The sequence below is a fragment of the Amblyomma americanum genome, chromosome 10 (assembly GCF_052857255.1).
Source record: "Amblyomma americanum isolate KBUSLIRL-KWMA chromosome 10, ASM5285725v1, whole genome shotgun sequence".
NCBI lineage: Eukaryota > Metazoa > Arthropoda > Arachnida > Ixodida > Ixodidae > Amblyomma > Amblyomma americanum.
In genome coordinates, this window is record NC_135506.1 from 11,807,196 (window position 1) to 11,822,012 (window position 14,817).

General features: G+C 50.5%; 1 protein-coding gene across 1 annotated transcript; it reads right to left on the reverse strand.

Moving 5' to 3' along the window:
• Positions 1-2,686: 2,686 nt before the first annotated feature.
• On the reverse strand, positions 2,687-5,725 carry LOC144107422 (uncharacterized). Its single transcript, XM_077640418.1, has 3 exons — positions 5,649-5,725; positions 4,867-5,263; positions 2,687-2,716 (listed from the first exon to the last, which is right to left on the reverse strand). The coding sequence occupies exons 1-3, from the start codon at positions 5,723-5,725 to the stop codon at positions 2,687-2,689; spliced, it is 504 nt and encodes a 167-aa protein (XP_077496544.1).
• Positions 5,726-14,817: the final 9,092 nt, after the last annotated feature.

Consider the following 14,817-nt stretch of genomic DNA (forward strand, 5'->3'; position numbering starts at 1 on the left):
TGCGGGCGCGGCCCCCGAAAGCTGCTGATGGGGGCGAGGCGCTTGCGGCCCGCCAGCGTGGTGCTCCGGCCTCCGTGCTGCCGCGGCCGTGGTCCTGCTTGTGGCCGCGGCGCGGATTGCTGTCTCGTCGCACCGCGGCCTCCGTGCTGCCGCGGCCGTGGTCCTGCTTGTTGCCGTGGTCGCGGCCGTGGTCCTCCTTGTGGCCGCGGCGCGGATTGCTGTCTCGTCGCACCGCGGCCTCCGTGCTGCCGCGGCCGTGGTCCTGCTTGTTGCCGTGGTCGCGGCCGTGATCCTCCTTGTGGCCGCGGCGCGGATTGCTGTCTCGTAGCACCGCGGCCTCCGTGCTGCCGCGGTCGCGGCGGGGGTTCTGCGTGGGGCCACGGCACCGGCTGGTCACGAGTTCTCCGTGTCCATAGCCGGCGAGCCCGTTGCCGCTGGTGGCCAGCCGGACGCTCGTGCACGGATGCTCGCTCCACCGACACTTGATACGATGCCTGCATGGTAGTGCGTTCGAAGTGAGCGCCGCGGTTACTGGGGGCTGACGACCGTCCTCCCGCAGTGTCCTCTGGGAAACGCCTTCGAGCTCCCATTGGCTCTTTCCTTCGATTCTAATATGTCGCAGCTTGCCATTTGGACAGGTCACGGTTCGACTGAGGAGCAGGGGTTGGCGGGGGTCATCGCGTGGTCCCCTTCTGGGAATTTTGAATTCCATTGACCTCTTTGTTGCCCCGGCCTGCTGTCCATTGTATGGGTCCCTACCTGCTGTCTTGCGGCCGTGAATCATCGAGCTGCGGAGTCTCCGGCGGAGCAGTTTGCAGCGGCTACGAGAGCGGGGGGGGGGGGGGGGGCAACCCCCCTACCTTCCAACAAAGGCGCGTCGGCGCGAACAACACCCACCCGGCACGCTAATTTTGGATGCCTGCCACGGGACAAGGACCGGTGCCCGGTGAGCTTGCTGCTCGTCGGATGACCCCGGCACCCCACCTATGGACCTCCTTCACCCCGCGACGTCACGAAGATGCGGTGGCGCTGTTGTTAGCAGCGACTTTCGCATGGTAGGCAAAACAGGTTCCGCTTGCCCGTGCCTACCGCAGCTGCCGCAGTTACCGGCGGCTGCTTCAAGCCTGTGCACTGCAGAAGCAGCATGTATTGACCAGCTGCGTCACTGCTGGATCCGCGTAGTAGCATAAAAATATTAAATTAGCCTCGATAGGTTTCTCGCGCATAAATGCCGCATTCGGAAACTGGCTAACAGGCATTGGGCCACGGTAGTAAAGCGCGAAGTCTGGGAGTCGATAGGCACTGCCACTCAATGCACTTAATAGCATGCAAGTTACTGCGTTCATTCACCTGAACTTCAGGATAGTAGGCTGATAATTGCTCAAGGAAAAAAAAAAGACATATGCAGCTGCACACGTACTTATCAACTTGAGCCAGAGTGCACGGGGCGCCGACAGGTTCACTCGCCTCCAAGGAATGCGTTTTTTTTTGTTAATAGCACACCATGTTTTAATGGCGCGTTTTATCACATTTATTATTTACTTGAAACTGTTTCTTGATATGACGACGTAATTATTTCATTCGAGTAGAAAGAAGTCTGGTAAGTTGTGTCAATCTTGCGCGGTCGCGTTGGCGTGCTTAGAATAGCGTACCTTAAGTGCGCTAAACGCCATTATTTTCATTGTATCATGCATGTGTCATGTTTCATGAGGTAATACATGATCGCGAAGCTTGTTTGCAAAGAAGCAGCCGCAGGCGTGCTACTAACAGACACGTGGCGAGATTGAGAGGGGACGCGGCATGAAAAGTGTTTTCGTTATTCATGCATGCGATATGTAACTAAACTTGGTGCAAATATGAAATTCCTACGCTAGTTTCAGTCATTCCTTTTATTCATAGCTATACCTGGTGCAGTTCTGGGCAATTATAATTAACACCGTCGTCAGGTCCCCCCAAGGTCTCAAATAATTGAGTAGATAGTGCGCAGTTTTTTTATGCCAGCATGTGCATAAAGCCCTGCTCTGTATGATGACGCGATTAGTTCTTTTTCTATATGATCAGTACTTATGCATGCATAGTTACATGAAAACGTTTCTTACAAAAAATAACACAATATTGCACGTGTAGGGGAAAAAATCGAGAGATTTATTACGCTCCTCAACGTCTCAGGAATAGTTTGCGACAAATGGAATCATATGATTTTCATGCGAATTACGAAGGTGAGTGATCCAGTCGCAGAAAATGTGAGAGGTCACAAAACGAACCTTAAAGTTTATTCCCTCGTTTATGGCATCTTCGCTTTCGCTTTGGTCAAAGAAATGTGGCACTGAAATCAAAGAAATTACCTCACAATTTTTGACGACCACACTTCTAAAAAGCGTAATTTATAAATTTGTACTCAATATTTTGCTATAATTTTTCGTCACGAAACTAGACTTCAGGGCTAGGAAAGGAAATAATTCTAGAAATCAAAAATTTTCAGCAAATCGATCAGCTTAACAAGAGGACAAGTCGGCCTGGCTGGTGCGTGGTCATGCGGCTAAAAACAGCGCTAAGCGAGACAGGAGATCGGGGACACGACGCTGTCCCCACTTTTCGCGCAGCGCGACACGTACAGCCGCGGTCAAAAATACGCGGCCCACGGCTCCGGTGCAAGGAGCGGCTGCGGGGCCGCACCGCGGCGCTGCTACCTCCGTCGGGCTACGTCGGTCGCTGGCTGCGAGGGTGCACAGAGTGACGACAAAGCTTCGCCCTCACTCCCTCCTGGGAACGCAACACGGCTGATAATTGTCAAGTGAGGCGTTCTGCTGAAGGGGAGTGCGCGCGGTTCGCCGTTGCCGCCTCGATTCTGCTTCGCTCTCGTATGTCCCGCGCGACCATGCGTGGTGAGCCTTCGTGCAAGGGCATTACGGTGCTCAAGAAATAGCGCAGAACAAGTTATTGTCGCGACAGGACCCCGGTCTGTGAACTCGGTGAAGGCCTGTTTTGTTTCTGGTGGTGTGTTACTCGTAATTTCGTTGCAACAGGAACGTGCTTAGATTTTTTCTAGCTTTGAATTAACAATTTTAAAGGAGCGAGCTCCAGCTACTAATTAAAGTTAACCCGACCAAGCACCGGGCGCTGGAGTGCGGCGTACACGAACGCGAGACGCGCGTAAGTATGGAATGCGAACCGAACTCGGACTCGTCGCAGGCAGACGCGCTTAGTCGAACTGCAGAACGCGCGCCTGCCGTAGCCAGTCTGTGCACAGGGAATACGAGATATCCGAGTTGGCGATGAAAGTCACACGCAGCACGCATTGCAGAGCTCTCTTTCGTACGGACCGTCAGCCGCGAAACAGTTGAACGCTGCACTTAACATTCATCAGCCGTGTGGCGTGCTCAGGGAAGAGTGAGGGCGAAGCTTTGTCGTCACTCTCTACACCCTCGCACTGAGCGCCCGACGTAGGTAGCAGCGCCGCGGTGCGGCCCCGCAGCCGCTCCTTGCGCCGGAGCCGTGGGCCGCGTATTTTTGACCGCGGCTGTACGTATGTCAGCAGACGATGAGCGCATGTCTGCTCCGACGAAACAACGCCAGCACTTCCCCTCACTACTGCCCCGAAGTAAAATCATTCCGGCTAGTGCAGAGTGTCAAAACTTGTTTTATTCAATGCCTAGCGCGTAAATAAACGGCAGGAACGCTTTCTACATGTTTACTACTAACCATATATACAATACACAGTGGCAAACTATTTCTCTTTATAGGCCGCACGTGGACAACGCGAGCTCGTGTACTTCGACAAATTACTAAGTTGGAAGCATCGACCATTGCTATGATTCGCAGAAACTGGAAACGCGCCTACAAGCCTTGAAAACCCGCGCTCAACACCTATCCGCGACGCCACTCTCCGACCTTTTGCCTACCACGAGCTCGCTAGCGACTGCAGCGCCACCTCGTTTGTTTACAAACATGCAGGAGGTCCATACGAGTTATCTTGCAGTCATCATCGCAACGCTCGTGGCCCCTTCGTCGTTGGCCTCCGTGGATTTAGTAGAAAGATGACTGAGGCCAACCATGTTAATTTTTTTTTAAAAACACGACGATTCGGGACCGGCTGGGTCCTTTCTTCAAGGTGTGACTACGGGCGAGACGCAGCTTTGCTTTTTGAGCCCTCGTGCTGAATACCTCCGGGTCAATGGCCGCAAACCATGGATGTAAGACGAAGGAAGTGTTTCCATGGAGCGATTAACATTACTTCGTGTCTGTTGTATGTGCCACGACTCCAGCAGAAGCCTCCTGCGCTGGTTAGCTTCGGTCTCCAGTACAATAGTGCCGTCAAAGTCAATTCGGTGGTCACATTCCTCGCAGTGTTCGGCCACCGCGCTGCGCTGACGGTTCATTTGTCGGACGTCCGCTTTGTGTTGCCTCATTCTTTCGGCGAAGTTCTTCGTTTCCCCCACGTACGAGGCCGGACAGACTGAGCAGGGAATTTGTATACAACCCCTTGGGCCCTTTCTTTTGGGTGACGGTCTTTCGGGCGGGGGAGGAAGCGTCCGATGGTGGTAGCCGGTTTGTGCGTTGTCAGCACCCCTTCTTTCTTGAATAAACAGCGCGAACAAGGACGAGCACAAAAGACAAGAAAGCGAACGACACGGCGCCGTGTCGTTCGCTTTCTTGTCTTTTGTGCTCGTCCTTGTTCGCGCTGTTTATTCAAGATGCATAACCAACTAGCCCGCCAAAACGTGTTAACCCCTTCTTTACCGAGAATTCGAGCCAGCGTCTCGCTCACGCCTTTCACATATGGTATGCAAACACGTTTCCGGTTCTGGCGCGTGCTTGCGGAAGGAATAGAGCTGTTTTGTTTTTTCTTTTTTGCTTTTGGCTGACGCGTCTGATAAATGAACTGGGGTACCCATTTTTTTGGAGATCGGAGACTACTCGGTTCTTCTCGGTTCTTTTTTCTTCATGTGAAGAACGTACGGTATCGGCTCTCTTCAATAAAGATGTAATGACAGATGCCTTGTGGGGAGTGGGATGATTCGAATTGAAATGGAGGTACCGTCCCATGTGGGTTGGTTTTCTGTAGACCCAGAACCGCAAGCTTTTGTCGTGCCTTGTGACTAGAACGTCGAGAAAAGGCAGATCGCCCTGCTGCTCACGTTCAACTGTAAATTGCGTGGCCGTTTCAGTTGAATTTAGATGGATTAGGGGGTTTTCTACTTCTGACGTTTTCACCACACAAAAGCAGTCGTCTACATATCGAAGGAACAACTTTGGCTTGGGACTTAAGGTAGAGAGAAAGAGACTCTTTAATGAATAAACAGAGAATTTAGCCGGCGTTTCAATATCGCTGGCATGCTACTCTGCGTAGGGAGGGGAATTTGGGAGATAAAGACTGAAGGAGAGCAGCGTGGAAGAGGTGAAAAAAAAAACGAAGATAAAATGCAGCCATGAAATGGGTACTAAGGATGCAGTGGCGAGTATTGATGTAACCTATGGAATGATGGAGTGCATAGTCCGACGAATGGGCTGACGAAGTTCACTGCAAGAAGAATGCATGAAGGTAACCTGCAAGTGAATTTAGAGCTTTTCGAGATGTCCAATGTCTTTTAAATATGTAAAAAGAAAGTTCATTGCAAGTCTCTGTTGCCTGAAGCAGGCTAAGGGGCCTGAAGGTAGCAAGCGCCCTGCTTTCGACGTCTTCCATGATTAAATTAGCCATTGTGACCGATATGGACGCCGCCATGGCAGTTCCGGTTGTTTGCTTGAAAAATTCTCCTTTATAGGTGGAATAAGTAGTGCGAAGACAGAAATCAAGAAGACCTCGTCGACGCTGAGTGGTGTTCTCTCGTGCAGGGTTTGGTCGTTTTGGAGTGACCGGTGAGCAACGGTCACAGCCAGGGACACTGGAACGCTGGGGAATGACGACACCACGTCGAACGAGACCAGGCTTTCGTCTTCTTCAATCGTCAGGTCCGAGACAAGTTGGACGAAGTGTCCTAAATGCCGTGGATGCGTGGGTGTTCTGCCGGAGAGCGGAACTAGTACCTTGTGAAGGTAGTCGGAAAGACGTCGGAGAGGAGATAGAGTGAAGTCCCCAATTGGTCGCAGTGGGATGTCAGGTTTCGGAATATTAGGTAGCCCGTAAAAGCTTGGGGCTGAGTCATTTCTGGAGATGAGGTGGAGGTAAATCCCTTTGAAATCAGGGTGCCGCTTGAATATGTCCGCTAGAATTTTGTTGAGCGTTGTTTGAGTGGTCGAAGTCTGATCCTTGGGAATCTTGTCATATGTCCCACTGCTCAGCAGGCCCGATGCTTTCTCCTCGTAGTTGCGGCGGTCCATCACCACCGTTGAGTTGCCGCCGCAACTACCGCCGCAACTACGAGGAGAAAGCATCGGCCCTGCTGAGCAGTGGGACATATGACAAGATTCCCAAGGATCCGACTTCGACCACGCGGAATTCTGCGGGACCGGACAGAGTCTCTTCGGGATCCGGCCAGCGTTACGAGCGGTTGGAGCCGCACGCTCTCGTCACCTTCCGCGGCAGGCGCACGGGGATCCGTTGTGCCTTGCCGCTGGACTTCTGGTTCCAGGCAGCGAAGCGAGCGCAGCAAACGCGCGCTCTGGTCGCCTTCCCCAGCAAATTGTAGGGAATGGCTTTGACCCAAGAATGCGGCGCGCACGGGAAAACCCGGCCGCCATTGTTAGCGCATACAAATGTTCGCCGCCGATACTTCCGAAGTCGAGCCCCTGCCCCAGCCGGTAAGTCGGAATTCCTTCTTACGTTGTCTTCTACTTCCGAGGAATGTCTTGTTGATGTTTTGCAGCTAGCTGGCCCACTCTGTATATTAATTGCAAGTGTAATAAATAGCATATGAGTGTTCACACCGTGTCGTCCCCTCCCTTTGTTTCCCTCGAGCACGAACCCCTCCGCGGTTAGCGAGCGGGAACGCTGCATCCGCGGAGTGGGAGTGCGGGCGGAGCGAAAGGCTTTGTCCCTCCACATTTCCATAAGGTCTTTTACCTAACATCGATTTTCACTCGAGGAACGCCGTGCGCAACTTTGCCAAGGGGCGAGTGAGCGCGCCGGCGGCCGCCATAATCGGCAAGCTCCAGCCCCAAGACCGCCGCAGCACCATCCGTATCAAGTGGTTCCCGGCGCACGCGGGCGAGTGTGCATCCTCGCCGAACCACAACGAGACGGCCCATTCGGCGGCGCGAGCGCTTACCCTCCGCGCCCCCGAGAGTGACCGTTCCGTGTGGTGGTTCGAAACCAAGGACCGCGTAACCAGTTATGGCGAAGTTACCATGTGTTACCGCCTAGCTCGACGGACAATGCCGCCTCCCCACCCGGCACTCAGTCGGGAGGAGGCCGTCATCCTAAGACAGATACAGACCGGGTCACTCCTCGCCCCGGCAGTGCTACACGTACTTCACCCAGAACTCTATCCGAGCGATGTGTGCAATGTCTGTGCAGCTGGTCCGGCGGACCAATGGCACATCATGTGGGACTGTGCCAGGTTCCCGACCGAGGCTACCTCCAGGATATACCCGCCCGAACTTCAAAGTGCAGTGCAGTCTGCAGACAAGGACATTCAACTATGGGCCGTCCAGCAGGCCCGGGGTGCGCTCGAAAAGCACAAGCCTCACGACCCACCACAAACGGGCCGAACGGGGGTAGTGCAGAGGAGGGCATAACCCCGGGTCGACGCTTGGCCAACGTCACGACGCGTCAAACCGTCGGTTGCCGGCATTTTCAATAAAGTTTTTCCTACCTACCTACCTATGCCACCAGGGCTTATTTTGAAATATTATTAATATATTTCTAATGGATGTTATAGCCGGTGTTATACCCGATGCAATAACCAGGCCGGTGTTACAGAATACACGACTGATTGCCAAGGGAACTTACCAAGACGCATTTTTACAATGAAACACCGTGAAAACTTTCTGTCGTTTCCGAAACGGCTTCCCGACAGCAGTAGATTTTCTCTGCCATTATTTCATCCCAAGCTCGCGTATTCTCACTGTTTCTTTAATAGTTTCTTATTCGTACCAGGCTACGCCGTTTCGTAATGCATACTGCAGCTGCGACATTTCACGATGCTAAAGGCGCTCCCCCTCCTCCAAGTGGGCGGATCTGACGAGATGTGATCTCTCCGAAGCCGATTAGCGAGGAGCTTACTCTGCTCGTCTTCTCTCTCAGGACTTCTCCTAATCCGAGGATTACTCAAGTATATACATTCGTTCGTTCTCCTTCCCTCGAGCCTCCTCGCGCTCTGATTAGTTTTCTTTTCTCTTTTTTCTGCACGTTTACTTTCCGATTACGAGTGTATTAATAGACGCTTGACCCATGGTCTTTTCAATTCACTCTCCCCCTGCTCCAAATGATCCATATTTTCAGCTGCCTCACTCTCTGCACACGGCTGTGCATACAAGGCGTTCGGAATCTGCTCAAAAGAACACCGATCTCTGTTTTTTTTTCTAAAATAATCTCTTTTCGCATCCGAGAAAATTTCTCTTCGGTGTACAGGTACGGAGCCTGCGAGTCGCTTTCCTCCATGGCTGCCCGCCGGACAACGCACGAAATGAAGATAATAATAATAATAATAATAATAATAATAATAATAATAATAATAATAATAATAATAATAATAATAATAATAATAATAATAATAATAATAATAATAATAATAATACTTTATTCAACCATCATGCTGTGCATGATGACAGGGAGCCCGGATTAAAAGCTGCCCATTGATAGCTTGACAGAGCCCTGGGCCCCCTACATTTTGGCAACAGTAACGAAGGTCGAAATGAAAATTTATTACAATGGAAGAAAAGGCAACACAAGCAATCACAAATTAGCACTTCAAGGTGAAAAAATACACGATCACAAGAAATATAAAAAAACACCAACAAAACATTAGCACAGCCAACCGTGGACACTTTTGATATCACAGAGAGGTGGGTAAACATGCAAACCAATAGCACTATCACCAAATATGTGTTCAAGAGGAAAAAGTAACCTGAAAAAAAGCAAGAAAAGTTATGTGAGAGAGAAGAATAGTTCCGCTAAACGTTTGTGTGAGATATCCCGCAAATTTATGTTCTGTTCTAGAAGTTCGTTCAGTATTCGTGGCAGCCTATTTTGTAGCGTATGTATACCGTAGCTAGTTCGATACGTTTTTTATTTTCCATTGGGTCCTGCTTCTTGTTTCATACGTCGGAGTGAGATTGTCTAATTCTTCTAGCGTTTGAAGGAAGCGTGTGTGATTAGATAATTCCTGTTTGAAAGCTCGACACGGTATGGGAATTATTTTATGCTTCGGGAAAAGTTCGGCGGTGTGATAAGACCGCGGCACGTTTACAAGAAGTCGTCTCCCCCCCCCCATCTCCGATCTCTCTCAGAGCTGCTGGGGCTTGCGTCACTTCCTTGTTTCTTTCATAGGCCCCTTCGTCTTTCATAGGCCCCTTATACATTCTAATCCCTGATGCGCAGCGATAAGCACAATAGCCAGGTGTCACCCGCACGCTAGCCTGCGGGGCGGTCACGTGATATCTCAGGTTGCCTACGGGCTGTCGACGCCTGCAGCAAGGCACCGTCGAACGACGCCGGCACGGATGCTGGAATTATTTCCTTAGGTATTACCAATCGATAAATTACAGCGGCGAATTTGTGGGGCAACTCTTAGCGGGAACGGCTATATGAAAAAAGGGAGAGTTGGACCTGCTTGTACAGTGCGTTTCTTGCAATTTCTTAAAATCTAGAGCGTTCTTAAAATTTCCTCCCGTTGCGATATGCGGAGACGGGAAAAGAATTAGTATGTGAGGAGCAAGATTACAATGTTACAAAAAGATCAAAAAGCAAAAATGTACTCCATCTTTTATCCCTTCCCTTACGGCGTGGTTCAGGTGTCCACCGAGATACTGCGCCATATCACTGTCTTAGGCCGAAGAACTTCATACTGTAAGCACTGTTACAAGAATATGTTGCTATTTATGCCGTCACAAATGAAATGTTTTATACGTGAAACAGGCGCGAAACATAAGAAGCACATGGTCATCGTCAGCCTGACTACGCCCACTGCAGGGCAGAGGCCTCTTTCATGTCTCGCCAATTAACCCTGTCCTTTGCCAGCTGCGCCCACCCTATGCCCGCAAACTTTTTAATCTCATGAAATGAAAATTGGTTTTTGGGGAAAGGAAATGGCGCAGTATCTGTCTCATATCGGCGGACACCTGAATCGCGCCGTAAGGGGAGGGATAAAGGAGGGAGTGAACGAAGAAAGGAAGAAAGAGGTGCCGTAGCGGAGTGCTTCGGAATACTTTCCACCACCTGGGGATCTTTAACGCGCACTGACATCGCACAGCACACGGGCGCCTTAGAGTTTTGCCTCCATCGAAACGCCCACCCAACTTTCTGCCGCCTCCTGCTACGCTTCCCTTCCCTTGGAATCCAGTCCGTTACCCTTAAAAGGACAGCGGTTATCTTCCCTTCGCAAAAATGTAAATGAAAGCAAAACAAGATAAGCTGACTGCAACCATAACTAGCGGTTATGTCAGGACGTCTGAATATGGCTGATTGAGCCGTCGTTAGGTGGACTGTTATGCTAGGCTTGCAGCAATAAAAAAAAAACCGTTGGTCTAGCTCATTTGCCAGTGCTTCCCCTCAGCGGTTTGTTGGTGGTTTTGTGGTGTTTTTCGCGTGGCTGTGGACCAAGTATAACAGCTTCTGCACCGCGTCGTTTCTCGGCACTGTTCACTTTGTAATTCCAGGCCTGAGTAACCAAAAAAAAACACACAAACAAGAAAATTAGAAAAAAAAAACCATGACAGTAAGTGGCTCAGCCGACTCCATAATGCTCGAGGCGCCCACGCAGTTCATCATGCATACGCCGAGCATTTCGAAACGGGACGGCGCGTTGAAACTTCGCCGAAATAACCGGACGCCACTCGGCTCAGCCGTTCATGCGTAATCCAGTCTCATCCGAGCGATGCGCTCTCGCTTTCAATGTCCGCGCGCGCGCCTTCAGCATTGAAGCAAGCGCCTCAAAAGTTTAGTACCTTAGATGGAGAAGATTACCGCACAAGGTCAGGGTTCTCTCGGGCCGTAGAGTTCTGTACCAAGACCTGAGTGGAGCAGGCTAGGCTGCTTACGCAAGGGAACTAAATCGTTTAAAGTTTAGCAACGACGCGTTACGCAAGGTTCCTGGGAGTTGGCTCTCTGCAGATTGTAGAAATGGTTTCACAGTGGAGTGGTAAGTTGCGCCATCCTTGGGTCGGTAGCTGATTTAAAAATTTAACATCGAGTACCCAGCACAGTAAAATAGGGTTTCATCAAAGAGACATTCACCATCCTTGGGTCGGTAGCTGATTTAAAAATTTAACATCGAGTACCCAGCACAGTAAAATAGGGCTTCATCAAAGAGACGTTAAGGTAAATTGAAGTTGAACTTTATCAATTGATCACCATAATTGAATGAAAGATATAACAAGCCACCTTCACTGGATACGGAGCTTTCACGAGTCAGAAAGGAAAAAAAAAAAGTGATGGACACAGGTATTGCAGCGCCTGCAGGTGGTTTTCACAAGCGAACTGCGGGGACGTGAAATGCGATGTTTTTTGCAAGGATCTCCGAGGCTAAACCACACAGTTCGCATCTTATAACCAGCGATCACAGAGTCTTCATGACGTCATCCGTGACGTCACGAGCGTTAATCAGGGACAGCAAGAGAAAAATATTTGAGCTTTAGATCCAAATTTCTCAGCACTGAATTGGATTCCTTCTGCCCAGCAAACGCCAGTTAAGGCACACACATGCACAAAAAAAAATTAAAGTATCGGATTTTATGTTATTTTTCTAAATTCATCGAAGTTGTTATCGGTTTTTATTTTATTTTTAAATTCGTCGAAGTTGTCGTCATTGTCTCTGTAAAGTGATGTTAAAAGCCACTTCGTGCGCGGTTACCGGGCAGCTACATGTCTTTGTGGCACGACTTTTCAAAACAAATGACGAAAAAGAAAAAGAGTCCAGACGTGCTTCGAAACAATAGCTTGCTCAGGCAAAAGAAAAACAACAACAAAAAACAAGGAAGCTAGAGCAAGCCTAGCAGGCTCTGTCTGCACCCCGGTTGCCATTGCCTATATTTATCAGAAGCTCTCATATCAGTCATGGCCAGTCACTCTACGAGTTACGCGGAACTGCCTAATGGGCTCGGCGTGGCACTGGAGATACGCGTCATATCGCAGCGTGGAAAGAAGGATGGGGGAGAGTGAACAGAAGGGTCCCGCGAGAGGTCGTCGGGTTCCGCCTTCTAGCTCTTGCTACGTCTGAAGACAAAGCGAGGTATGAACCGTATTTTACAGACATTCTTTTCGCAATTTCTTCTCTGGCTTCCCTGTCATTGGTCGGCTCTGTCTTGGAGGCCACGGAGCCGGCTAATGACGTTTCTTGCTTAGCTGTCAGTCATGACGTCACAAGCCGCAACTACCAAGGGTAGAAGGGCAAAATGATGAAGTAGGAAAAAAAGGCGTTGCAAAATGCGCCAACACAGCACTTCATTGGTAAAGAAATTTATCAGTTGCAAAAGCTCTGCATGCGCCCATGTAACGAGATACGTCATTCTAATTTATCAATAACTGGGAGGACATCATAGTCGAAATCAAGAGGAATGTAAGGCCGCGCTTCATCAACGCGTACATTTTTTTTTGTTCCCTTAGCTTGTGGTCACTACGTGGAGAGCTGTCAGTGAAGCTCCGAGCTCCCCCCTACCCGCGTGCACCCCCCCCCCCCCCCCCCCCCCCCCCCCCCCCCCCCGCAAGCAGTGGCAAAGGCGAAGGAGGCACTGGCAGCTTGACAGCACCGCTGTGAGGGCCAAAGACACCTGGCTTTGTTAAGGGCACCAAGAAAGCATGCGAGGCGCACACAACGAGCACGTGGTGCCGCTAGGTCTTAGGCAGCATTCCCACGGCGGCAGACCCCAATACTGCGCGTCTGCGGAAATATGCGAACCACCTCGCATTCCGCGATGGGCCCTTTTTATTTTTTGCATGCTCGATGGCACCGAAGCCTCGCGGGTCTCCGCCGTCTCACATTCCTGCGGCGAGCCAGTGGATCAGTGGTCCCCCGGGGAGAGGGTTTTCAGAATGTTTTCGGTATGTGTTTCTTTTTCTTTTTAGCCAAGCCCTGGGCTCGAAGTTGGGTCCAACCTTCAGGGGCTGTGGCTACCTCCATTGGTTATGGAAGCTTAGGGCGGGCCACGAAATATGACCGCCCTAACTTCTTTGTTTGCAAAAGCTTTAAAATTGCATGTAAAATCATTGGAGGGGCAGTCTTGTCTAGTTGTGCTAGAGGCTCCGTGCAGACAGACTTACTCTAACCTCGGGTCAATGAGTAATGTCTTGTCGAGTTTCTCTGTGTGAGATATTTTCTTTTAAGTTACAGTTTGACTGTCTGTGTGACTCAACGTGTAACGCAGTTTGCCCTTGTACATCCTGTAAATATATTTTCTCTTTGTCTCCATCATCTGGCATCAATCATCGTCTGCTCCTTCAACACCGTCGAATTCACGTTTGGAGAGGTCTTGTGCCCCCTCCGAAGAAACGCAAGGAACCATCTTGAATTTACTAGGAAGAAATTGGCTTGAGCAGGGCATGTAATGCGAAAGTAAGATAACCGGAGTGCATTCAAGAGAAGGCAAGCGTAGCAGTGGGCGGGAGAAGGTTAGGTGGGCGGATGAGATTAAGAAGTTTGCAGGCAAAGAGTGGATGCAGCTGGTACAGGACAGGGTTAATTTGAGAGACATGGGAGAGCCCTTTGCCCTGCAGGCTGATGATGGTGGTGAGAGGAGGTTAAAAGACTGTCACACCACTGGGGGGGGGGGGGGGGGGGGGGGCACAAGTAGAGCACTCGCCTCGGCTTCGGGAGGAGGTAGGTTTGACTCCCCACTGCCTCCACGGGTACCCACTGGTCACTCTGAAATTGATGCAAGCCATTCCCCAGCCTGGGGCTCGGCTTCCTATTGAAAACTAAACGTTTTGACAGATTTGCCTGTCTGGTTGGGTTTGAAGACATGATAAACTGCACATCTCCAACCAAAATTTTAATTTTAACCCAACGTTTCGAAGCCGACTCGGTTCCTTCATCAGGGATGACTGAGGGCAGTAGCTAGCGTCTTTTAAGTACGGAAGGGGGGGCCAAAAGGAACGACAGCTGTTTTGCGAAAGGCGTGGGGGAGGGGAGGGGGGTTAAGTCACGTTTGTCGCACTGCGGGGAGGCGGTCAATGGCGACTTTTTTTCGTTGAATTGAAGAGCGAAGTCCCGGGGCATATACTGGGGGCAGGCTTCCTTTTGTGCGGTTGATGCTGTTAGGGGTGGTCTGGATGTGCCAGGATTCCAGAAGGAGCCTTTCGTGGTAATTTGTTTCGGTTCCGAGGATGCGGGTTTCTTCGAAGTTGATTCTATGGTCGGAGTCTTCGGAATGTTCGGCTACTGGATTGCGCTCTCTTGCGAATTTGCGGAAGTCGTTTTTATGTTGCCGAATTCTTTCTTTGAAATTTTTGGTTTCGCCGATGTAGCTTGCGTCGCAGTCGGCGCATGGAATTTGGTAGACAATGCCTTGGGCTCCTTCTCTCGGCGGCCGGTCTTTGGGAACAGGTAGGCAAAGCGCAACAGTGTTTGTTGGCTTGTGCGCAACCTGGAGACCCGATTTTTCCAGGATTCGGGCGATGGTCTCGCTGACACCTCCGACATAAGGTAAAGTGACATATTTTAGTGGTGGCGTTGGTCTCTGTGCGTTGATTTCTTGGCGAATGTTGTGTTTTTGACGTCGAAT